This window comes from Melanaphis sacchari, unplaced genomic scaffold, assembly GCF_002803265.2.
Source record: "Melanaphis sacchari strain LSU unplaced genomic scaffold, SCAv2.0 Contig10_pilon_pilon, whole genome shotgun sequence".
In the NCBI taxonomy this organism is placed as follows: Eukaryota; Metazoa; Arthropoda; class Insecta; order Hemiptera; family Aphididae; genus Melanaphis; species Melanaphis sacchari.
In genome coordinates, this window is record NW_020270420.1 from 1,505,577 (window position 1) to 1,533,459 (window position 27,883).

Below are 27,883 nucleotides of genomic sequence, written 5' to 3' on the forward strand. Positions count from 1 at the left end.
AATGTTTCCATTTTCTAGTTTACGTTGTCGTTGCGCACAACATTGAATTTAAATTCCAAATATTTGTTGTATATCTATTGTGTACATCGCTTAAACAATGTACATATTGTACATAATAAACTTATATCTAGTATTAAATATATAATAAATATAATGGCAAAAAATACATTTAAAATATTTATAAATTGACAATTCAATAAGTCATATATATATATATATATTAATTGAAATTTAATTTCTTAAAGCAAATTATTGTATATTTATTATCAATCAGTTTTAATACTTATATTATGTATCACTTGATAATTGTATCATTTAAAAATGACAAATACTGTTTCAATAATTTTATCCTAGAAAAAATATTATAATACCCTATATCCTACATGTTATATACGTATTACGTATATATTGCAAACAAATTAACTATAAAATCTTACTTTAATATATAGTGGGCACTGAAACAACTAATTTTAAAAATCAATTTTTTCGCTAGTAGCCAAGATAAGAATTCTCATTAAATATTATTAATTTAAATACAACATGCCATTCAGTAGCTTTTGTGATTGGCGTGTTTATGGGATAAAATTGTTTTGCAAAAAAACAACAGTTACCTACGTAGCCGCACAGCGTTCATTTTAATCTTAAACGCTATGATTCGTTATCATCGGTTACGACTATTAAAATATTTAAAAAGTAAAGTCTATGTACAGAAACTTTTGAATATTAATAAAGTAAAATAAACAAAATTAAAGAAGAAATCACCAGTACACTTTTGAAATTGATACACCATAAAGTGAAAAATATACTAATCAGGATAGAAGAGTGCTTGTAAATTATGTACTTTATTGTGATAAATAATAATTAATTTTTATTCGTTTTTATTTTTTAATTTATCTTAAAAATAGGCCGTTTTAGTGCCCCACTCTGTAATATTATGGATATACTTCAAAAGTATTTCAAGTTATGCAATTTTTGTAATTTAAAATGTACTAAGACTTATAAATACATATTAGTTCAGAAGATAATTAAAAGCTTAAAGTTTAATATATTGTAATACATTTTGAACAGGATAAAAAAGAGTTATGTATTTCTTATTGAATTACTCATTGTAATAATACTGAAAAATTCAGAGTAATATACTATTATTTAAAATTGCAAATAAATAAATACATTTTAAACTTTAATTGTAATAAGTTTTACTGAGTTTAAAGCTAATGAAAATTAATTATACAAGAATTCGTGTATTGAATATAAGAATGCAGGAGATAATCTTAAACAATATAAGTATTAAAACAAAAAAAGAGTAATTAAAGGAACTCTTCATTAAATTATATTATATAACTGTTTAATTTCCCATAAATTTTTAAAGGAATACATAACTTAAAAATATTATTAAGTTATGTATTAGCAAAAAAGTATCCAGATAATAACAGAAAATTACTGTGAAGGACTATTATAGTATGAAGGCATAGAAAAAGAATAATAAGAATAATTTAAACTTATATAATATAAAAATAATTGTTTCAGAATTTTAACGGTCTATAAAAAATTTAATTTTGTTTTAATCAATGTTCAATATAAAGAACAAAAAAAATAAATATATATATATACAATTACTATAAGCACAGTACCATGATAGTTTTTAAATTAAGAAAAAAATAAAAATAATTTAAAATTAATGAAAATCTGATTATCTGGTGAATATATTAGGGTAAAATAATAAAAAAAGTATTGGTCGTAAACTGCACGCGCGTATATGTTTCCAAGACAATTATTATGCAACCTAATATAAAATGTGATAAATAATGCGTGTTGATATATTTTCAAGAGTTTAAGTTTGTAATTATTTTAACTCGTTGTGTATTCCATTAAAATGTATATGATGCAACTTACGCTTCACTGATATATGTATTGATTGGTTTATTGTATTTGATAACATTTAAATATAAATTTAACTTATAATTAGGATTTAAAAATTTCATGACATTTATTTTTAAACATTTAATTTATGTAAAATACAAAAATAAATCTTAAATAAAATGAAAATATGTTTATATCAAGCTATATATTTTAAGCAAAAGAACATTTTTAAAAGCATATTAATTTTAAGAAATGGAGATAAATTGTTACTTTAAAGAAAAATAACAGATAATACAGGCCAAATTGATCCGTGGAGATTGGTAAAATTATAATTATTACCTATTAAATAGATACTTACTAAAACACGATTACCAACCATGAACTATGATTCGTACTACCAACGTTGATAAATAATTCATTATGCATAGTAAACATATATTTTTTATAATAACATTGAAGTATTTAAAAAAAGTAAATTATTCAATTATTTGAAGTAAAATATTTAAAATTCAAAATCATAAAATACTTAAATTTAATTGACATAATTTTAGTCCAATTATAACGTATTTATATACGTATTATAATGTAATTATAAAGCGTATAGTACGCCGATAAGTATACATAAAAAATGTTTTTTTTTTAAATTGTTTAAAATACTGATATTAATTATTTTATGATTTAAACGCAAATTTTTAACTTAATTAAAACAATAAATTAGATAATTAAATTTTTTTTTTAAAAAGAACAATCATGAAGTTTTGAAAATTTTTTTATCTTAAAATAAGAATTAATTATTTATGACTTTGAATAAAGTAAACGAGTGATATAGAAGTATCCTTATCATATTGTACATTCATTTGTATAAATAAAATCATAATAAAATTGATTTTTATGAATAATAAATTATAACATATTTAAAATTTTTAAATGTATTCAACTAAATATTATAAAATATAATTATTAAAGGCAAGGTTAATTAAATTTTAAATAGACATACCTATAGAATTTTTATGATCTTTTTTTGTAAAATTTAGATAAGTCTTAAACAATGAAATAAAATTGTATTGAGGGAGAATATTCATAAAAATATCTATGTTTAATAATATATTTATACCATATTTAATGTATGGTTGTAAAACAAGGATTGTTACGTTTATTTCATCCAAAAAATTAATGAAACAAATTTACGGATATTGTCTCTAGATAGAATTTATTCTCAATAATATATTTTTACCCAAATACAGCAATAATTTCTCTATAGAGCTAAACTGTATAATATATGATATTATAAATTATGATTAATCATGTATAATTATAAATTTCGAATTCATTGATTATATTCATATATCTATTGATTTTATCGGTTTAATTCATGTTTAAAATGCAATACTATGAACTATGGAGTGCTCTAATAAGCATACTTACTATATTTGACACAAAAAAATGTTGTCATTAAAAATTCAATTTTTAAAAATAACTTAAATTTTTATTTTATTTCATCGCGAACGAATATTATTCTGTTTTAAAATTAGTAAAAAAAAATCAGTTGAATTTTCCATCTAGATTAAACTTTGATTTTCAAAACAGGACATAAGTTTGATTGTAAGATATCATCTATAATCATACAACCGTGATGTGATATTATTTTTTTTTACAAACAAACCTTAATTATAAACACGATGATTTTTTTCAACAGATAAAAAAATTAGAGATTATATAAAAACAAAAAATATAAATATAAATAAATAATATGAGTTTAACATTTAAAAATCAATAAATGTACGATAAAAATAATTTAGTAATTGAAAAAAAAAACATAATAAAAAATAAATAAATAATAATTCGATAAAAAAAATTATTTATTAATCTAAAATTTTTGAATTTAATGAGATTAATAATTGATTCTGACGAAAATCGGTCAAAACAGATGGTACTTATTTTTAAGTTTATCTGCTCATATACTTACCTAAAAAACGAGGTACGTGACTAATTTAAAGTGGGTATCGATTATACGTTGTCATTTGGTTATGTAATGCATGATTTAAATTTGATTTCAATGGTAAATCATCACTACGAAAAATGATTCTGATAAAAAATGGTTTGTCAGTTTATTTTTTGTTAAGTGTTATAATACAATATTATGTATGTATTAACAGTATTTATAAAAAATATATTGATACTAAAGTAATTAGTTTTATATTTAATAATTTGGTAGGTTGAATTAATTTTTGTAGAAAATGTTGCATTTTAAAATGTCTTTGTAAGTATAAATATACCTAATAACATATAGTTATAAGTTTTAAGGATCCATGAATAATATTTTCAAGTTACGACTAAATAACTAGGTAAAATTGCAATTCATTGTTTAAATATCTAATTTTATCTATATTTTAACTTGAATGATTAAACGTATAACATCAAAATATTTTGGTGGAAAATTAAGTAATTTTATACCGAAAAATCATGTTACATTTTTGGAATGAGTCTGCTGTTTGGGCTAATGTAGAGTAGGTAATTTTTGAACTCCATAATACAACAAGAATAATTATGAGTGACATTGTATTATATTTTCAATTATTAGTTTAAAAAAAATGATATTCCATTCATTTTCAGCAACACAATTTTTTCCAAATTTTTTTATTCTTAAATGATAAAAAAAAAAAAAATCATGACTATAAATATTTAATATTTTTAAATAGCTATAATTATAAATAATGAGGAATCTCGCATTACATTTGCAAGTTATTTGACTCACTTAAAATTTTATTTTTGTATGTAAAGAAAAAAAAAATTAAAAAAAAAAGCATTGAAGATGTCAAATGTCTTTAAAGAGCTCAAAATAAATATAATTATTTTGAAAATTATGCCATAAATAGAAAATAATAAAATAAATATTAAGTGGAAATTACAAGAACTTAAAATGTAGTTTTTAAATTACAATAAAATAAAAAATCATTAATTTATGAGATTTTTAACCTAATAAAAATGATTTTATTGACTAACAAAAAGTTAAATATCTATAAATAAATCAAAATGTTTCAAAATATTGTGAAATTGTTATCATGCATTGAAAATTTTTATTTAAACATATATCTTGGGTGTTTTACATAAAAAAACAAAATAGATCTGTTTTGTGTAAATATTTCGATTATTTTTCCTAAAATGTCTTTTGCTTTCTCAGTTATTTTGATAATTACTAGAAATTGTTCAGTTTTGGTCTCTCCCCCAAAGTGCCAACAAGACATATTTATCTACCTAAAATTATCCATGAAGTTAAAAATTAAATAATTTTTAATTCCTAAAAGCCTAATGGGTGATATAAAAATAAAAATATCTCATTGTAAAATCAATTAATTTTTTGCTTCCCTCAGAGTCTAAAATTACATCCTTTTTAAAATCAGCAAAAAAAAATATGAAAATATAAACTCAATCAGATCATACTCGCCGTTTATGCATTTGTATGCTGAAAAATCTGTTTCATAATTATGATAATCAAATTGTATTCTATTTATTTTTGGATATTGTTCATCATTAATGTATCTATTCAAAATGTATTTTATGCATATAATGTATTTTTAAAATGTTTACAAATTAAGTATAGAAAATTATTTACGATTTCTCTCATAAATTATTATAGTAAAAAAAAAGGTCAAAAGCTTAATAATACGACGTAGATAGAAGATATTTTTTCTCATTTTTCTGTACCCTATATAGTTTCCGAGAAACCAGGAGAAACGTCGTAATAATGGTAGAGAAATCTAACATAGAATCATATTTTAAAATTCAGCATCTTAATCATCATTACTTTCAAACATAAATAATACTCGTTCATGTGTCTTATTTTTTTTAGAACTTGTATTTGTGTAATTGTATAAGATATACATCATATGTGATACGTATAACATTGTGACATTAGCCCAATTATTAATTTAATTGTTTTAATTTTAAAAAACATTAAACAATACTTACTATTTTGTATTTATAACGATTTAAAACGGTTACTAAAATAGTTACTTAAATAGATACTATTTAACGTCATTATAACACAATTTGTGATGCAATTAATGCAGAATAACCTAACCTAACCTATGACGAATGATATGAATGCTAGTGATTTATTTGTTTTTAAAACTATTATATACAATAATATATATATACTAAAATAGTAAAACCTATTTGTTGATATAAATAACGTGTAATACTATCTTGTAATACATATACATACGAGTATGTTATACAATATTAAATATGTAATGCCAAAGAAAATATTACACAATATACATATTACCTATGTATGTATAAAGGCGTGTTTTTTAAAATTAAAATATTTTTTTATTGTATTATCTTATACGAACTAATTTTCATAACATTATGTTCTCCACAAGATTATGGAAATTCCAAATTTACTTAAAGCACAATGCTTACGTCATTTATAATTATTATGTATTATTTTATGTCTCATTTCAAATCATAAAATAACTTGATTCGGGTAATACCATGTGTAAGACAGTTATAATTTCAGTAACCGGCATATTCCATAATAGCAGAAATATGTTGTACATTTTATTATATACTTTGTAAACGCATTAAAATAACATTCTTTTACGTATGAATGTATGAAAGCTTAATACATTTTACTAAGAATGAGTTTTTAAAATTCTAAGTAACTAAAATTAGCTTAAATTAAAATAGATAGTTTTTAGTTACCTCTTCTTTTTCTCCAAGAGAGTCACCATTTTCGATACGAAATCTTCTTCCTCCAGGATCTTGTCCAGATGCATCCAGTTGAGGCAACTAAAATAAAAACCATTTATTAGAATATTTAAATCAAACATGATTTAGTATAAGTAGTTATACTCGTAGTTATAGTTATATAGTTACTTTTTACAAATATATAAGTAATTCCACATGAATATAAATCATAATCAATTTCCTAATTTACGCGCTTAATTTAAAATTGTGAATAAAATCGAATAGTCATTTTATTTAGAAAATATAAAGTTCAATTACTTCTGATACAAAACATTTTTGTTAATATATTTATAATAAACGATTTAATTCTGCAGTTATGACTGTTATCTCGTATAGTAATCAAACTGTTCCTGGTGGTGAGAAAGCTGTTGATTGTTTTTGCAAATTATTATTCTACTATTTATCAAAACTGAACTGTGTGTCAAATTTATACGTTGATAGTAAATCATTTAAACTGTTGATTTGAATATTTGTATAATTACATTAAGTTATATGTTTACAATGATTTAAACTGCATAAAATCTGCTTGACGTTCTGGGTCCTGATAGTATTTTAAATATTATCTTTACTAACTGTAAGTTTGTTTTGTCTGTTCCTTTACTATAATTAATCAACATGTCACTCATGCTTGGAGTTTTCTCATATAAATGGATAGTTCCTTATGTTTTTTTGATCCTAAAAGGGGGTGGTATTAGTTCAGTTACTAATAATTGTATCGCCCTATTTCTATAACTTCTATTATACCTAAGTTAACTAACATTTTTGAAAGTATTGTACACAAAACAATATTTCCTTAAAGTATTTAAATACATTATTGTTGATGTTAAACATTGCTTTATGTCAAGTAAATCAACCATCACGAACCTAGTAGTTTTTTTTTGTTGTAATTACGTCCTATAAGCTTTCAGATTTAGCTGCCAGTTCAATGTTATCTATACAGATTTTTCTAAAGCGTTTGATAAAGTTGATCATATTTTATTACTTGCATTATTATTTAATGATATTAAATTTAGAAAGTTGATGATTTTTAATTATTATATAAATATCTAGTATTTTGGCTAGTAATCATTTATATTTAATTTCAATATCGTATTCTTAAGTTAAAATCTTGTTATTTTATATTCTTAATAATTTCTTTTAGTGAATCATTTTAATTATAAACGTTCATAACATAAAATATATAATACTAAACCTATCTATTTATTGTATTTATTAATATTTACTACTTTTTGAATTATGTTTAAGATTAACTTTTAATATGTTAATAAAATATTATTATAATCCCCCAGATGATGTTTATATTTGTTACTGGGCTTGTCTGTTTAAATTATAATAAATTAATAGATTAATTATCTGCAAGTAAGAAATATTTAGATTTATTGAAAAATATAATCGTTATACCAATATCTAGGTATCTTTATGGTCTCTTAATTTTTTCAAGTTTTTTTCATAATTGCGGATTTATTAAATACATTGTGATAATTAAAGGAAAAAAAAAATTAAACATGAATTATATGGAATTTATGACATAGAAAAATAATAATCTTTAACAACTACAGATAAAGTAATTTTACACACTAGGTTATTTTAGTTGGAAAAAAATTGTCTACGAGCTGTATCCGATAAAATGTTCATGGAAAAATTTTAAGATTATATCATAATCAAAATAATTTATACTAGAATGGTATACTTTTAAATGCTTTAAAAGTCGTATTGAAACATATTTAAACATTTGATTTTCATTTTATTTAATATGATTTTGTTCAATTCATTATTGTATATATTTTTTTATTTTACATTAAAAATATACAAAAATATACATAATAAAATTATTTTATGTTAATTTATATTATTTTTAAGCAATTTAAATTTAATCTGAAAACCCAAAAAGTTCGCCTTGTTTCATTTAATCGTAAAAGTCGTAAGACCATATGTTGTCATTGTGTTGGTGACACCAATATAGTTTAACTGATGACCGCTGACACTGTTTAATATTATTTTTGAATTGAACCATTTCCTATGATGACAGTACAAAAAAAACCCAAAAAATATCTAGAAATATAAAATATAATTAATTGAAAATGTATATGAATAAGATAAAATGCAATGTAATCTAAAATAACAAATTAAATGTTTATCTAGATAAAAAAATTATTTCGATAAAAAGCATAAAATGTTTACACGATTTAAAACTTATAATTGAAAAATAGAATTTTGTAAACAATATAGTAATTTATAATTTATATAGTAGTGTTATTGGTTAGTACCTATTTACAGTTTTAATACTTGAAAAATATAAAATACCAATTATTTAAGATTTTAGATTTTAGAACACTCAATTAAAATCTTTTAATTTAAAATATTAAAAAATATACATATAAGTATATAAGTATATATATATTTATTTGTTTAATTTAAATGTTAAAAATAGTGAATAATAGTTTTTTGCACAATTTTTTTTCTGTATACTCTGGTTTACTATATTGTCAGTACGATGAAGTCAGTGGTTGGTATTCATACTAATTTAGGTAGGTACTTTTACCGCAAAAATCTGAAAATTATCTTATTTTGCCACATTTTAGTTAATTATTAATACCAGTATACGTCGTTACTCGTTTGTATTTAAAATGCGTTTATTTTAATATTTTTGCATAAACATAATATGAATATATGATAATATTAATAAATTGTGTAGGCATTCAAACTGTATAAAATACTTGGTTTATAATAAAAATATTCCGTATATTTTTTATATTGACGCTAAGTAAAATGTTTACGAAATGAATACAAGCATGTTAAATACAAACTAACCTAAGCTTCCACATTAAAAAAAAAAATGAAAAATAAAAATAATAATAATAAAATATAATTTGTATGCCACAAAATATATTTTATAATTTAGATAATTTATCTTAGAACACGATTTTATTTAAACGGATGGATAAATAAATAAATAAATAATATTGTTTTTATCTAGATAAGATAAATACTTGGTTAAATATTTGCTATAAATAAATAATCTAGGTAATGCTTACAATTATTGACAGTCATCTGGGAATTTATCAATATGGCTAATAACTGTTACTATGGTAAATGGTTATAAAAACGCGGATTTCTTAGAACTTAAGAATATTGGTGTTTTCATATGTTTTACTTTTATTTATACTCAAATATGAGTTATTAAAATTTTATTTAATTTAATCTACCACATTTAAGAAAACAGTTGCTTCAATAACTCTTCTTATTTTCAGAAAAACGAGTATATATGTAAATATATGTGTAGTATAGGGTTATATTTAATTAAGCTAAGTAAATTCAAACAGAATACAAAACGGACTAAAAAAATTTGCTACCTACAATGCATATGGTTCGTTCATAATAATAAGTACAAATCATTCAATACTTTGTACAAAAAAAGATTTGTGTAGTTTGTGTACAATAAGATAAAACACACTACCTAGTACACTATTTTAAACACGTAAGTTACGTAAGTTTAACACGTAACACTTACTCATACAACTCAATATCTGAGTAACTCAGATATATTATTATTAAAAAAAGAATTCTTAAATTATACAAGAACAAGCTTGGTACCTACTTTCATACTATTTTAGCTACGATAATATACCAAAAACGTAAATCAAAATATATAAAAAATATAAAGATAAAAATAAAGAATAATTCCTATATAATATTAATGTATGTACATAATCCGCTTTTATTTTGTCAAATATAACAATTATTATTAACAATAACTTTTTAGATATACTATTATCGGCCCTTGTGTGATTACTGCTGTCACAGGGATTTTATTTAAATCCTTTTACCACGAACGCGAGTAATCTATCTTTTCGTCTTTATACGCACACACAATGCGTGATATCGGCGTCATCACCATTAGCACAAAATATAATATATATACAAATTTTAGTGTTTTGTTCTTATAATGACGCAGTTGCAGGCACCATATCTCCAGAGACCGCATCGAATAGAGTAGTCGACGACTGTTATATTATATATAATATATTATGATTATTATAATTATTCAGGAAATAAAAAACAAAATTGAAAAAGCAATGCTGAAGGCTGCTGCTGTATAGTGGATCGGTTAAAGACAGCTAGGATTAATCATGAACGCAAATAGTGATAATTATTTATCGTCCATGTCACTGTGCGTATAATCCGAGCAGGCAAGTTAATGACATGTCGGTTGGGACGCGAGTGCACGCTAATAGAGTGAATTCGGTATTGTTGAAGAAAAGGAAAGGAACAAAAAAGGAATTGAAATTCGGTAGTGGTAACAATACGAGCTAACGGAGTTGATGGAGCAATGGTGCATCGGTAGGATGTAGGGTGTCTTCTTATCTCTGACACACGCCGCCGACTTCGATTGATAACCCTTATTTACTCGATTTTGATATAGCGTCCACCTCCTCTCTAGTTCTAACATTTGTCAGAATATAGAAAATATTCCAAAACATCATATGTTACAATATAATCAATTATCAGTCAAATAAAATCTCTGTCACTAAAATAATACAATATTTAAATACATACATGTGTATATGTCTATATATAAGCAAACACTTGTATATACTTTCGGTAAGCACGTCATAACCGCGACTTAAATAAATTAACTAGCTTAATATATAATAGATATAAGTTTTAGTTGTCTATATATAGAGAGGGAGACCATAGATATAAAGTTGACTAATATTTAGTTAAATTTATTAATACAAAAAATGAAAATATGTTAATAACTATATACATATGTGTGTGTGTGTGTGTGTGTGTGTGTGTTACATGATATGCAATAAATATATTTTATGAAATCCTAAAACAGTTGTAATTTTATACTCTGATTTACTTTGTAAATTGGTATAAAAAATATAAAAACAAATATATTTCTTCTTATTTTTATTTTTTATTTTTCATTGATCTAAATAACGTTTTAACAACAATACGTGTTAGAATGTAGTTTTCATTTTTTTTATTATTATTATTATTTATTTACACAGTCTTATTAATATACTAAATTAAATTGTACAATTCTTACATTTTTAAAAATTGTTACTTTTATGTTCACGTTATATCAGGTCCCAAGATTTTAGATAATTGTTTAGGTAGACAGTTTTTTTTTTTTTGAGGTCTTCGTATTTTAAACAATCGGTTAGAATGTGTTTAATTGTTGTGCGTGTTCCGCATGTGATGCAAATTAGGGTTTTTTTTTCTTATTTTTATTACTCATTATTGCATTAAAAAAGAGAACAATAAAAATACACATAAATAAATATGTGTAATTTTTTTGTTTTGTTCACACTAATATTTAGCTAAAAGTATTACCACTGTTTCTTGTTGAAAATCAATGATTACCTGAGTTTAACCATAAAGTGAGAAGGCTCATTTCGATGCCAAAATTTGTGTTTTGTTATACGCCATAATAGCTACAATAACTGTTTTATAGTTTGTTGACCTGTGAAATGATATCAGTGAAATGTGTATAATTATATCTGTTTTGTGTCAATACTCTGACGATTGTATAAACTATAAACGTCTACAAATCATTCATTCATCACTATAATATAAGTGCCTAGGTATACAACGGAGAACTTAAATATACCAAGATTTATTAAAAATTAGTCCTCTATTTGAGAATACATTGATAATAAAAACATTCGCTACGAGTAAGACAAGTCAATTAAGTACGGTGTTTATAGCCGTTTTTCAAAATATTTTTTTAGAATTTTTTTACTTATTTCATCGTACCTAAATCCAAAGTCGAGATAATTTTATTGGGGTGTGGTCAGATTTTTATATTTCATACTAATAATGTTTCTCGGTGAAACTTCTTATATTCTAGTAAAGAAAAAACATATAAGGACATCGCTCCTTACTTTTATATTTATCCAACACAACCTATCTGTTTCTTCAATAAAATTTATCAACGTTTTTGTTGTTATAAATCAACCGAAGATGAATTACCCGCTAACTGCAACTTTTTGCAAAATTTTATAATATAATATAAGCTTGATTAACGTTTTATTTGAGAACCGTTCAACAAATTAATAGTTATTTGGTATTGATTAATACTAAAAGATCGTTACATATACATCGTTTAAATACATACTATATATTTGTGTACAAAGAAAAAAAATATTTAACACAATTTTCCTATCATATTGTATTATAATGACCCTAGACAATACGAAGATGATGATGAATTGGATTTAGAATAATGTTATTTGTTCTTATTATATTTATATATATATGTTCTATCGCTTTCTCCAGTAGAAATATTGATCTAAAAGTTTCGTGTAAGAATTATTATGGTAAAAATAAAATTTAGTTGATACTTTAAAAAAGAAATTTTTTGACGATTTTTACAATATTGTTTCTGTGTAAACAAAAATAATTAAAATAGTAAATTTAATCAGTAAGTCCGTTTTTAACAAAGTTTAATTTTAGTTGTACCTATATTTTTTAAATAAATATTTAATAAATTATTTTCAAACAAAATCAAAGAAATTTTAAACCATCTAATAAAAATCATGGCAAACCAAACTTTGTTCAAAATTTTTTTATCAAATTTATAATAATAATTTATTATTGTACGCTAGTATAAGTAAATTGAAATAAATGTCAAACATTTCACAAGTTGTATAGTATAATATTATAAATTAATATTAAGTACTTTCCAACTTATTTTTACCACAAAAATTCAACTCCTGCTTTATAAACATAAACAGAGTGATATTGTCTTTTATCTTTGAGCATGACTGCTGTTCATCATTTTTCGACAGCTATATTAACTATCTTTTAAATATTTAACAAACATTTTATTGTTACAAACTATTTGATCACTACATTTTATATGATAGTAAATGGTTATTTATTATTTCTATAAATTTAAACTAAAAACTTACAAATGAACTACAAAACTACCAACATTTTATGATTATTATTATCAAAATATAAATTATTATTAATATACTTTTAAAACATAAAATATTGTATTATTCTGTAAATACTATATACCTAGTAAAAAACTGAGCTTTTTATCAGAAAAATAACTTGTGTACGGCACCTTTATCTTACAAATTCATTCTTTATTGTTAGATTTTAAATGGTTGGGTTTTTTATTTATCAAAAAATTTGAATTTTATATTATAATATGTTAGGTAAAATTTAACTTTTGCGCTTTTTTTTTTATAAAATTCTTGGTAAAACTTGTGATTTTATCAAAATTGAAATGATTAAACACAATTCATCAAATTTTATATAGAATGGGAATAAATCTGGATTAAAAAAATCAACTTTTCGTCATGTATACACTGTAAAAATATAGAAATTTAATCTGCAACTTAAAAAATCAAAAAAATATGTTTAAATACTTGATAATTCGTACACTTATATTTTATAATATAGTCAAATTTACTAAAATTATAATGGTTCAGTTATTAGTACACCATTAATATAAACCATTTTTCTCTCGCAGTGTTAATTTTGGTCAGTTACATTTAATTTAGAATATATAACGTTAAAATTAGTAATTAATAGTTTGATAAAGTAAGTTAATATACCACATGGTTTCATTGTTAAAATATTATAAATTAATTAATTAATAGTCTTTTATGTTAAGTTAATTAAAATAATATTCATATGAGTATATATTATAGACTATAGTAAGTAATAACCATATATTAATTAATATTGTATTATGTACTTTATTAACTATGTGGATAAGATAAATGTATAAATGGTTATAATTATATTTATAAGCCTGAGGAGAATGCCCATATTATGATGTTCGATAAAATCATCAGTCACACATCACAACTCAACGATAATAATGAATATACTAATCCAACTCATGAATTATGCTTAAAAATAAATTATAGGTGTTAATAGACACCTATATATTACAAGAACATTTGAGCAAATACAAATAGATACATAAAAACTACTTTAATGTTAAATATAATTTTACAATTAATTTAATATTGGCATGTATTAATAACATTATATTTTGTAAAATTATTGATATCGTTATATTATTCCCAATAATCTAATTGTTCTTGGATATTAAAAAAATGTTATAAATAAATGATAAATCGAAATTATACTTCGTTACATCAAATAATAAATAGAGGGGTTGTTGAAAGGTTTAAGTGCTTTGAGTTTTTATTACAATCAAAATTATATTCAATATTTTCTTACCTATTTTAATAATTTAAACTCATATTGATTAAACGTAAAAGCAAAATATCAAATTTAATAAATAAAATAGTTAATTTATTTTAAAACGATTGGTAATGTACGATTATATATCAATAACATGAATATGTTCTCCTCTAACTGGAGTAAAAAAATTGTTCATAACATTAGTATACTTTATTTTTGTATATTAATATCTTTACTGTTTTTTTTATTTTATGAATGAGTTTTGTAGGGAAAACAACAAGTGTGTTGAAAATACCTCTTACAATAAAATGACACCGTGAGATAATTTATAATAAATTATAAAAGTAAATAATGCTTAATAATTTTTTTAATTTGAGTAATTTTTGCAAAATTCACGTTTTAATTCTGTATAATACGTGCTAGTGTTATTTAAAACATACGATATGCATACCGTATTAAATATTAAATTGATTGTGTAAAAATGCTTTTGAGATTTCAATGGATATTTATTTGTTTGTTTTTTTAATTTTAATAAACTTCAGAGTTAAGATTATAAAAATTTCACTTAGTAATGTTAATAAAAAAAAAAATTATAGGTAACTTATCAAAAACTTTACTCGATATAGATGTATCATACGTATCTGTTGATTTATAAAAGTACAACATCGTTTACATAATTATATATATATATATTGTGTTACTTTAAAACTAGGTATTGACAAAATGTGTACGTTTATACTTGAATGACATGAGCATTTGTCTCGTCGTAATTTCGATAGTTTAGTTTCTCAAGTATTAGGTTGGTAAGCACAGACGCTATAACATTGTGAAATTGTATTTTGTGAAACGATTTTTCCATGGTATGTCAGAGAGTCAACGTGAAGAACCCTAGCTAGAAATTTCCACCCCTATCTCGTAACTTGAGTGTATATTTTTTTGTGTATACTCTTGAAGTCTTTGAAGATTGATGATTCGTTAGAACCGTAAATCTTTGGGACGCAGGACACATCTACGCAAGGAGATACATATCTAAATGGTTGCAGGTTCTTGACGCTTAAATGTTTGCCTAATATATATAGTGAAATTACGTATATCACTAACAGGATTCAGACGAGGATTCTGGTTAAATTGTGTAGTGAGTAGCAACTAAACCGTATTTTACATTATACCATATTTAACTTTATAATTAATTATAAATTAATAAAAATATTGAATACTCAAATATATCATAAGCACATTTAATTTTTTTTTTCTTTGACAAACAAATATCCCTTAGTTTATATAACACAACTTTTTTTTCTTTTTAAATTTCATTAAATGAATCTACAAATTATACAGTTCTGTACAATGATTAAGGTTAATAAGTAACAATAAATAATAAATAATAATGAGTTTAAAGATTACCCAGTAATAACACACAACAAATTACATAATTTAAGTCTTATATTTTATAATAATAAAATTATTATTAAAACCATAATAATTGTATAAAATGCTTAAGATAAGTCACAATATTAGCATTATAATTGAATATAATTTAAATTAATCAACATACGAGTAAATATTTTTATGAAATAAAATTTATAAGTACAAAAATAGTTGAAAATTTAAGTAAATCTAGTGTTTATTATATACTCGTATATTATGTAAAAATATATCAAAGTATTTCCAAAGTTGTTATGATGTAGTCAATAGTTTCCTATTTTTTCTATTAGTATTATTTATCAAAATGATTTATTTTTATTTTGAAAAATTATCGCATAGAAATTAATACATATTACATACTAAATATTTTTAAAAACAAAATTGAGAAATTTTATTTGGGGCTTACTAGAGTAGATTTCACATTGTACACTGGATCCACATTCAATGCATTTTGTAATTTTTTGTTTAATATTATTTATTCGTCGTGCTTATGTTCATTGAAATCCATTATTTTATATTTTTAGTAATGATAATTTCAAATTGTTAAAAATTGTGTAATGATTAATACAATTATAGGTTTTTTAAATTTTTTTATTAATTATTTATGCGTAAAACTTCAAATTATAATTCTTAAAAATTACAAAGGCTACCTAAAAAAATGAAACTATTTTTTTTTTTTTAAACAATGACTTGTTGATTAATTATTATACTAGGTTTATTGTATGATAAAATAAACCAAACAAGTCCATATCATACCAGATAGTATAATTCATTATTTAATATACATAATTTATTTATTCACTCGTGATAGTCAATGTAATAAAACGTGATTTCACCTAGCCATATTCAAGATGAATATACTTAAGTCAATGAAGTCACAAATTGAAGTTATTTGCTGTTGTTTTTTGTGTGAATTTACGGCTACCTAGATTTATATGAGATATAGAAAAAATATAAAACAAAACTTGCTGCATTCGTGTGACTTATTTCAATGGCATAGACTATTTTTAAAAGAAAAAAAATGACAATAGAAGTGGTGGGGTTGGTGTATTTTACACGATCGGCATTATTTAAAGAAGGATTTATATTAATATTTTTCTAAAAAAAAATCTAATTTTAAATTATGTTTATAATAACAAATTATCTCCATTAGATTGTCTTCACTGTTTTATTTGCATGTAATTATTTTTATTGTTTTATCAATTAAACTTTTTTTCAGCTCTATAATACATGTTATAATATACAATTTTATTTAAAAAAATATTTATGTATATATAATTTAAGTTGTAAGCAAATATCAGAATCCACTTCGCTATGATAATACTTTTACTGGACCATATTCGGGCAGTATGTATTAATAGTTAATTAATATTCAAACACAATAACGTCATTCGTATTTATAATTTAATTTAACAATCTGATTTTGTTTTCAAACGTGTACGATTTTTTTATAATACAACATAAACCTATGATCGTTAAATTCCACTATTTCCTTTTTATACCTAAGCCGAGACATGTTCTGTACTGTACGTTTTTGTATACATTAATTTACATATGTATTAATTCAAGTAAAGAACAGAAAAAAAAATCATTAACAAATAACATTACGAACAAACAGAATTTATCAAATTTTTATTTCACTACGTAAAAACTATTACATACTCTTCACCCATTTTAATATACTAAAATGTATTAATAAATACAAAACTGATATATCACCATTTTAATTTATATCTATTTTGTTTTAAATTTCATTTAACTGTTATTATTTTAATAACAACATAAGTTTTTAATTTTATAAAACACTTTTATGAAAACCGATTAATAAGTATCAATATTGAATCAAATATTAAATTTATCAATCACAGCTTAGTATTTCGAGTTGAAGAACACAAAATAGCACAATAACTACCCTACTACTCGTACTTCTCACTTACAAATTTTGTATGGTTTTAAATAATGAACCATTAGTTCATGATTAAATAATTGCATACATAACATTTTCAATAATTTAAAAACTTTAATATATATATATATAAGTTTATTAAAATTAAAAACTATAACTAAAAAAAATACCATAAAATAAACAATTCATTTCTAAAATATCTCTGAATGTTGAAAAAAAATAAACTATAAAAATAATAGAACAAATTCATCTGGATTACTTTAATAGTAGGCAATAAGTTATTCTTCCTCAACATTTTATTATTAATTTATCAAGATAAAAATTGTCGTATTATGCTTAAAAATTATAAATAATTATACTTTTAAAATTAGTTTAATTTTTTCAACACATTTCTTAAAAATAATAAATTAGAATCTACCAAATCTCATCTCATTTTTCATAATTTTAAAAGATTAAAAATATTTTATAAGGACAGTTTATTCATTATCTCTATACATATAAATTCATAATAATTCATATAGATTATTGTATTATATCAAATTATGTTAAAAAATTATGAAAATATTATCATTTTTATAAATTTAGAGTTAGGTTATAATTATAAGTGCTTATAGCAATTGAAATATTTACAAAAAACAAAAAAACAGTCATGTGCAGCTTAATTCCTTCATAATTTAAAAACAATTATTTGAAAAAAAATTGATTTCAGTTATATATATAATATTTGAATGATTGTTTTAATTCTAATTATGGTTATTCACTTTGAACAGAAAACAATGTAGTGGTGTATTTTTATTTTAAATTCTAAAACGACACCTAATTATCGTATTTTAAAAACGAATGATAGTGGAACTTGACAGTTTATACACATCACAAACGAACAGATAAGTGGTCTGCTCAAAATATACAACGAAGTAATTCGTGATTTAGTTAGTCCGTCGTTGGTGACGCTATGAGTATTTTGCTCACATATTTAGTATTTTTAGAACCATTGGTTTATATTTCATTCGATTTTGACAACATTATATAAATGCTTCATTGAGTTATTCACGAAAAACATTAAACGTTATAAATAAACTAACAAAGTTATTGAAGTCCAATGTTGCCGTACATGTAATAATAACGTATAATATGTTAGCGTTGTCGTTGTGCTCACACGTCACTGATCGCATTACCATATTATCTAGTTATTTTATTATTATATTATTATATTATTTTATTTTATTATTATCTCATTATATTGTTTTATTATTATGCTTTAGCAGTTCAATATTGATATTTATCAATACCGCAATATATAAATTTGTAGGCTCATACTTGTATTTTAATAGGTGAACATTTCGCTAACACATCACTATCGGTGTTATAAAAATAACGTCATCAACGACGGGTAATGTTTTATAATTAATTAAGCAACTAAAATGATAAAAATAATAATGCATATCAAAGCTTTAACTTTAGAAAATTCTTTCATGTTCATATATTTTTTTAATGGCATATTGTTCATTAAGGTATTTAGGTATATGTATATATATATATATTTATTATTATTATTACTTATGTATAAGTTCATAATTAAGTACAATTTTATGATAAATTCAATAGATTATACAAATATTTTAAACAAAAGCGTGTTATAAATACATAATCACAATGGAGATATTATCATACTCAATAAGGTTTGTTAATAAGGTGCCTATCTAAAAAAAAAAAAAATTATTATTATTAAGTCATTTTATATTATATATAACTATCTAATTGTTAAGTTCTAGAAATAAGTTAATTTTTTTTTTCTAAAAACAAAAAAAAAAAATGGATGACAATAATTTAAAAATAATAGATAACTCTCATGATAATTATTAAGTTAATCGATTAATTTAAAGATACTTTTAATGTTTTGATATATTAGTATTATTTTTATAGCATTTATATTGAATGAATGATACAAAAAGGTCACACATTACATTTGTTCTTCAAAAAAAAATAAAATGAGAATATTTAATTTTTTTTCTTTTTACATTAGTTATTGCTGTAGTGAAGTAATTTGAAGAACCATAAATATTATAACGCATATAATCAGTGCACTCAATGTAAATATTAAGTAGAAAACAGTTATACTATATGTCTACTTTATAATAATATATAGAATTTATTTTTTTTAAGTTATGAACACAGGATATAAACTGCTCGTGTCGTAATTTAACTAAGAGTTTTTCAATCAAAGTCATTTTCTTGATTTAATTATACTTTTGATAATTTAATAAAACCATATAATGTATTTAAATTTATTATTTAGTATATAATGTATAAAATATATATAAAAAAATATGGTAATCGTCATGTAACTTCATTGATTTAGCTGGGAATTATCAATAGTGGGTATAGTGGCCTAGAGAACGGTTCGTAAAAATTCACTCACATCCAATGGCTACCAAAACTATTTTGAAAAAACAGATATTTAATATGTTTACTCTGTGAAAGAGTTACGGCGAACAGATAAAAATGTTGTCGTAAGAAATGAAGGTTTTAGAGAAAAACGGATAAAGCCACTAATGGAAATCTCTGAACAGTTTCAGTAAAACGCTTCTGATAAAGCTTATATATATATATATATATATAATATAGTAGACACAAACGTAAGCCTTTTTTTAGAACGAATTAAATAAACTACGTTGCAATACGCATCTCTGTGGTTCTTTTTTATCAGTAATTCAGACAAAAAGTGTCAACAACAATGCCATATACCTACAACCAAAAATACCTACCTTATGTTTACCTACAAAATCGTATCACAAATCTAATAACTTCTTTCAAATTTTCTTTTTTTCTTTTTATTTTTTGAAATATCTCCCTAATGTACTTTGTATACATTGCTAAATTGGATTTTAAAAAGCACTTAAATGTTAATGATTTTTACAGATCCATTCAATCTTATATAATATTAATAATATATCCCATATACTACTTGATATCGATGAGTAAATTTACTTACCAATTCAACAGAACCATAGTGACGCCTGCTGAACACACCACGTCGAGATATGAGATCATTAGACGACGATCTGAAAAAAAAAATTAAATTAATGTTAAAAAAATATAAACAAATATGTTTTAATTTTAATTTTATTTTTTAAGAGGTAGATTTAAAAATAAACTTTAATATTATTATATTTATTAAAAAACAAAAATGTATTTTTAAACATAGAGAAACAAGTGGTTACATGGTATTTACTATTAACAGTCTAAAAAAAAGTTGTTTTTATTTCGATTCCCATCCTTTGTGAATAGTATACTTTACTTACCTATTCTAGAATTTTATAGATTTTAAGCATGTAATTTAAACACATTCTATATATTTTTATTAATTATATTTATACATCACAATGTAAAATAAAATATAAAGTAATTGAGGTGTAACCCTTTCCGAATTTTCAATATATTTCTTTCTTTATATGACCTGAATAGAATTTATCTGTAAAGAACTGTTTACAAATTTTTTTCTATATATAACCGACACTTAATAATAAATTCAGTAACATTACAACGAGTAGTAAATGATGATCTTGATAATTACGTAACAAGTTAATTGTAAAATGTACAAATACCTATCTAATAAATCATATATGTGTATACACTATACATTAATTATAAATGAGTACAAAAATATAAAAAGGTACCTACTTAAATACTTTCGTTTGATGAATGTTTTTAGTAACTATTAATTATTAAAATAACTAACAACTTATACAAAATGTATGTTATCAGTCAAACCTAACAAAATGTTTTTCATATTATATTACAAGATAAATAAAATAATATGGTTTTTTTCAACGAAAATGTATGTATTTACCGGCTGCTATTTTAAATTAAATAATATATAATATAGTTAGGTATCGCTTATATAGTATTATAACTGGTATTTTGTTAAATACCTAACTAGTTATGATATTATATTTTAAATAGTAAAAATAATTAAAAATAAAATAAAAAATTTAATTATACAATAATAAAAGTTACTATTATATACTATAAGTTAGCAAAACAAAATGAAATAGTAGTAATCAAAGAGGGAAAATAATTAATTTCATGTGTTATGATTTTTATGACATTATATTTTGTAATTGAATAGTTATTTTTTGTAGATTTTATTAAGTTTTGTGGAAATTAAGATAATATGTGTAATCATAATTTAACGATATTTATTTACCCGTTAGAATATACATTATAATTATTTAAAAAAATGTAATTATTCCTTGATATTTAATACAAATTTAAAAAAAAAAAGATTTAAACATTTATAAATGGTAATTAATAATATCTGATAATAAATCTACTATTGGTATTATTTGAAATGCTAGTGCTCACTTAAATTCATAAAAAAGGTAAGAATATAAATATGATTTACTTTTCTTTAAATTAAAATATATACTGTACTTAAAACAAGTCTGCCGTTTTTCTCACTTTTTTACTTATTTGCATAATTTTCTTTTAAAAAAACAATAAAAATAAGAATTTGCAGGTAACAGTCGTAAAACAATTTATCGAAAAAGTTCCTGTTAACATTAAACTTTAACAAGAAGTCATTAAAAACAGTATTTTTGGCATACTTTTGGGTAGAATTTTTTTTCTTATACACTTACGAGTATAGTAAGTATAATGTATTATTTTTTCTTTAGATAACATAAAATCGAAATATTTTAAATCAATAACTTACATAATAAATTAGTTTAGATTCTACAACAGTATTTAAATTTAAACTTCTTAAATATATTTGTACATACTTAACTATTACATGTGTTATATGATTAGATGCCTAAAAATGATATAGTTAAAAACACTGGTGAATTCACGTATTTAAATATCATAAAAGTTTTTATTAAATTAAACAAAAAACATTTTTTTTTTTTTTACAAGAAAAAATTTAAAATACATACATTTTCAAGTTTGACATTTTGGATTTTTTTTTATAGTTATAATTATTTTATACTTGTATTAAATTGTCTCATTGTAGTAATACAAGTTACTAATTTTAAATGAAATGTTAATATGTTAATCTAAATTGAAATAATGAATAAATGAGTTAAACCATTAAATCTTTGTTAAAAAAAAGTATTTGTCTCAAATGTTTTTCTAATAATAAATATTTCAATTACCTTTTGATTATCACTATAATAATAATAAACTAACTTAGGCTGAACAAGGGCTAAGCCCGGAAATCAAAACCAATGTCTTGTATTCATGTTATATTATTAACACTATTTTTAATTAATATAAATTATAATTAGTAAATATTACTTAGAAAAGCAATAGTAATAATAATATTATGACCTAGGAAATATTAATTCAACGTAAATTAATAAAAATTATGTTTCAAATTGAGCTAAAAATGATGTTTTATAATGAATATTTATTGGTGAAAATAATTAAACGCTCTCATGAATTTGACAAGGGTTTTCAAATTCTTATGATAGCGCACATGTTGCAAAGCTTCAAAACACGAAATTGAACATTCATAAGAAAATATCAAGTACATGAAAGTTTACGCTTGTGTGCATTTTTATAACAAAAATGCATAAATAAATTCAAATTTTCCACTTGAATTAATACCGTAAAAATACAACATTATGTACTCAATAAAGTTCTTAACGACTCGAGTATATTTGAATTTAAAGAGATTCGAGAAAAATATGTGTACGCCTAATGTCTTATCTTAAAGCATTATTTAGTGTGTATAGTTTATTCAGCGATATGTCACTATTTTACGATGGAAATATTTTTAAAAATAAACATTACCCGTGGGAATGTTTTAACTAAAAACAATTCTTAATAGTACACGTAGTATAAATTATAATTTGTCTTTGTATTATTAAAAACATTTATTATAAATTACAATCATCAAAGTATTTAATTGTTAACTATGATGGATAACAACTTACAATATAGGTAGTTGTTAATATTTAAAATTCAAATAAAATTCAATATACTATTTATTCAAATTTACATAACTCTTCCGATAATTGTATAATATTACTAACGTTGGTACAAATCAAATATTGCGTGGAAATAGATGAATCCTAGGACTTACCTACCAATGTTTTTTTATTTTATTATTATTTTAAGAGCTGTTGTCATTACTAATTAAGCTATACTATCATTTACAGTTATTAGATAACTTTAATAAATTTAACAATTATTATATACAAATATACTATGTATACATATAACATATTTTAAACAATATACAATAAAATTAATCTTAATTAAAATGTATACATTATTATTCTTTTTATTGTTATTTTTATCAAAACTAAATTAGTTAATCTGATTTAGAAAAAAAGGGATATATGAAATGATTATGGAAGAGAAGATCCATAAAACACCTTCCAAGCTGCAGTTAAAATAACCTCTAGATTTTCAAGGTTGAATTTATTATTGATAATTATAACACAGGACAAATAATAACTAGTTTTTGATAAATACAGTTAAAATTATTGTTGATCTGTATAGTCTATACTTATAATAATTATAATTGTTATTTTTTTATAAATTTTCGTAATATTTAAGCGTAATTTTAAATTAAAGTCAAATGGAATTTTGCTCAACATTTAATAAAAAAAAAGGAGCCAAGTGAGTGTCGCTCTTTTATACAGTAGGTGTCAAATAGCTAAATTGGTCACTATAATAGACGTATTATATTTTAATCTAATAATACGAGTATGTCATTGCTTATACGTACCTATAATAATTTCTGAATAGAGACAGTTTGTCAGCCTATATCATATATATTTCGTAATAATATGTTTTTGATATTTATATTTAAGTATTTTTTTTTTTACTAATTAAAGTTATATTAAATTTTTTTATTTTATTTTTTGTGTTTTTACTTGCACTAAATTTAAGAATAGAAATATAAAAAAAATATTAATTTAAGTTTTGAAAAATGTGATAACACTCCAAATATTCAGTATAAATCAATATTATAGCAAATACAATCTATAACGCCGTCGTATTAAAGTGTACTATGGGGCATAATTTTTTTCTTTTTATGAACGCATTTAAAATTTTTTTTACGATCCAAATACCACTTTGAGAAATATGATAACTTGATACACCGTGGGAATTGAAAACGCTTTTATATCACGAATCTGGTAAGTAGTCCCAAGCTACGAATCGAGAGATAATCACAATAGTACCTAATAATTAAAAATATTTTCAGCCAGCTCGTCATTCATCCAATCACTTTAAAGTTTTAGATATTTATGAACATTTGGCATAAAGTTACAATTTAAAGATTAATTAAAGATTATCTCATATAGGCTTTTAGGTCTAAATAAAACATTCTTTTAGGCTAACATTACATTGTATATAAGATTAGAGTGTTAATTTAATTTTACTTTTTGGACAGTTTATTGTTATTAATCTCATAAAATGAACAATGACTCTATATGTTATAAGTTTTAATTAAATTACTATATTACATGTCTTGTCTTACAATCTTGTTCTCTACTTTAAATGTAAATTCATAGGGAATAAAAAAAAGTGAACAAAATTCTTGCTATATCTATTAACATTATAATTAGTTTTAACTTGAAAACTTATGTAATATTAATTATGATTATACTTTTTTTCAATTGCTTGATTTGATTAGTAAAGCTTTTACAACATAAATAATAAAATTCAAAATATTATTTCCATTATTTTTCTTTACGTTTTTAATATACGTCTTAATATTTTAAATAACCTAAGAATTCTTCATTTAAAAATAAAAGTTATTGTATTAATTTGTACATCACGATTAATTACTATAATAGCTATTAAAGTTTACTTCACATAAATAATACATTATGGATATTTTATACTGAATTAAATGTAAATATAGAGGTAAATATATAATGTTCATTTTAAATTTAAAAATTTTATGAAGATAAAATACTATTTATTTATTTCATGGACTTTTTTTTTTACTGTTTTTAGTTATATAGATCGTTGTTGTTAAGATTTATAATTAAAATAATGAGAATTTATTATTTTAAAAGATGTCTTTCAAGCATTAGGTTTGATATTCGAATATAAGAGATAAGTGTCAAATAACTACTTTCTATAACTTTTTTGTTTGTTTGTTTTTTTTTTTTTATATAATTTATAATTAAACAATGGAATCATGTTAAAATTTTAGTTATATAATTTTAATGTTAAATGTCTTTATTACATACACTATCCGGAGTTGTATCATTTGATACCAAAATTAAACTTAGGTAATAGATAATTTTTAAGAAGTAATTTACCGATTAATAAATCATATTTTATCTTAATTTATCAAAATAAAATGTTTGTATCATTTTTGAATATTAATAATATCTTTTAAAAACTTAAAAATGTTAACGACTCTAATTTACACATTTATTTAAAGTCAATAAATAATTCACTTTTTTGTAAAATTGTATACTACTTTCAGAATAATATTAATATTTGTTGTAAGTTCTTGGTAAATACCTAAAAAAAGAACCAAGAATGATAACGAAAAGAAATAAATTACATAGTACGTAATTTATGTTGATTCGCATCGAAAAATACTGATAACACTATACATACTAAGTAGCGTCGTTATGCCAATTTGGGAAAGCATCATTTTCTATACCAAACTCAATGTATCTGTAATTAAATTAGAGCGTGCTTTTCAAAAATCTAAAAATCATTGAAAATGCCATACAAATATCTTTGAAAATATCTAAAAATAACATTAAATGTTTTTCTTTCTACTTTTAAAAATATAACCGTGTGGTGTTTTTTTATGACGTTTCGTATATATATATATATATATTCGCGGCGAAAAGTGATAAAAAAATCAATATATACTATATTATATTCGTTCACTTTAATTGTATTTGGCCAAATGACCTAAAGACGTCCGCGTCGAAAAATAGTTTTCAGCGCACTCACGAAAAAAAATGTTCCTCAAAACAAACCGTAACAACAAAAACATCGCGCTCCGGTGGTTTCCGGATGATAATAATCATCACACCGCACGTCGCTTGGCCCGGCCACATGGGCGGGGTTTCGCGAACAACGATAACGGCTACAGTAAATGAAATACTCACAGTGCGGACGAGGCCCGCCTCCTGTTGAGTTCTCACGACCGGAAGGCGGCTCGGTGCAGGAGCGTGGCCAGGCCCAGCCGTTCGACGCACAGCGACCTGGACGGTCCCTGGCCGCCGTGACGCCAGCGGCGGACGCGGCGCGGGCGGCGGGGCGGCGGGACGCTCAGCCGCCGGCCGCCCGGCAACGTGACGGCGGCGGCGGCGGCGGCTGCTGCTGTGCTGCTGTTGTTGGCCGTCTCTGCTGTCCACGCCGCGAAGACGCGACACCAGCTTCATGGTGGTGGTCACCGACGACGTCCGCTCGACGTCGCCGACCGCACCGCCGCAGACGCCGCCTCCCACGGAGGACCGTCGGCGCCACGTTCGCGAGTCCGTGTTGGAAACAGTAACGACGACGACGACGACAACGACAACGACAACGACAACGACAACGTTGGTATTACGGAGGAGACGGCGGTCGGACGCGCGCAGGCCCTCGGCACACGCGTCTCGCGCGAATCTGTTGGACGACGTCACGGGCGGGAGAAAGGGTTGTCGGAGGTTTCCCGCGGTTTTCTACTCGAGTCCGGTCGTGTTTTCTGCGTGCGCGGCTCGCCGAACCGATCGGCAACCACCGTTTCCGCGTTCTATTCCCAAAACACACTGCGATTATAATATTATT

General features: G+C 23.4%; 1 protein-coding gene across 2 annotated transcripts in view; it reads right to left on the reverse strand.

Annotated features, from left to right (window-relative positions):
• The window catches only part of LOC112603607 (GTPase-activating Rap/Ran-GAP domain-like protein 3), a 357,206-nt gene that overhangs the window by 81,225 nt on the left and 248,098 nt on the right, over window positions 1–27,883 (reverse strand). For both annotated transcript variants that reach the window (XM_025352269.1, XM_025352271.1), the window contains 2 exons: window positions 21,117–21,186; window positions 6,568–6,654 (listed from right to left, as the gene is read on the reverse strand). In XM_025352269.1, the coding sequence (XP_025208054.1) occupies window positions 6,568–6,654; window positions 21,117–21,186 (157 nt within the window). The remainder of the gene's footprint in view (window positions 1–6,567; window positions 6,655–21,116; window positions 21,187–27,883) is intronic.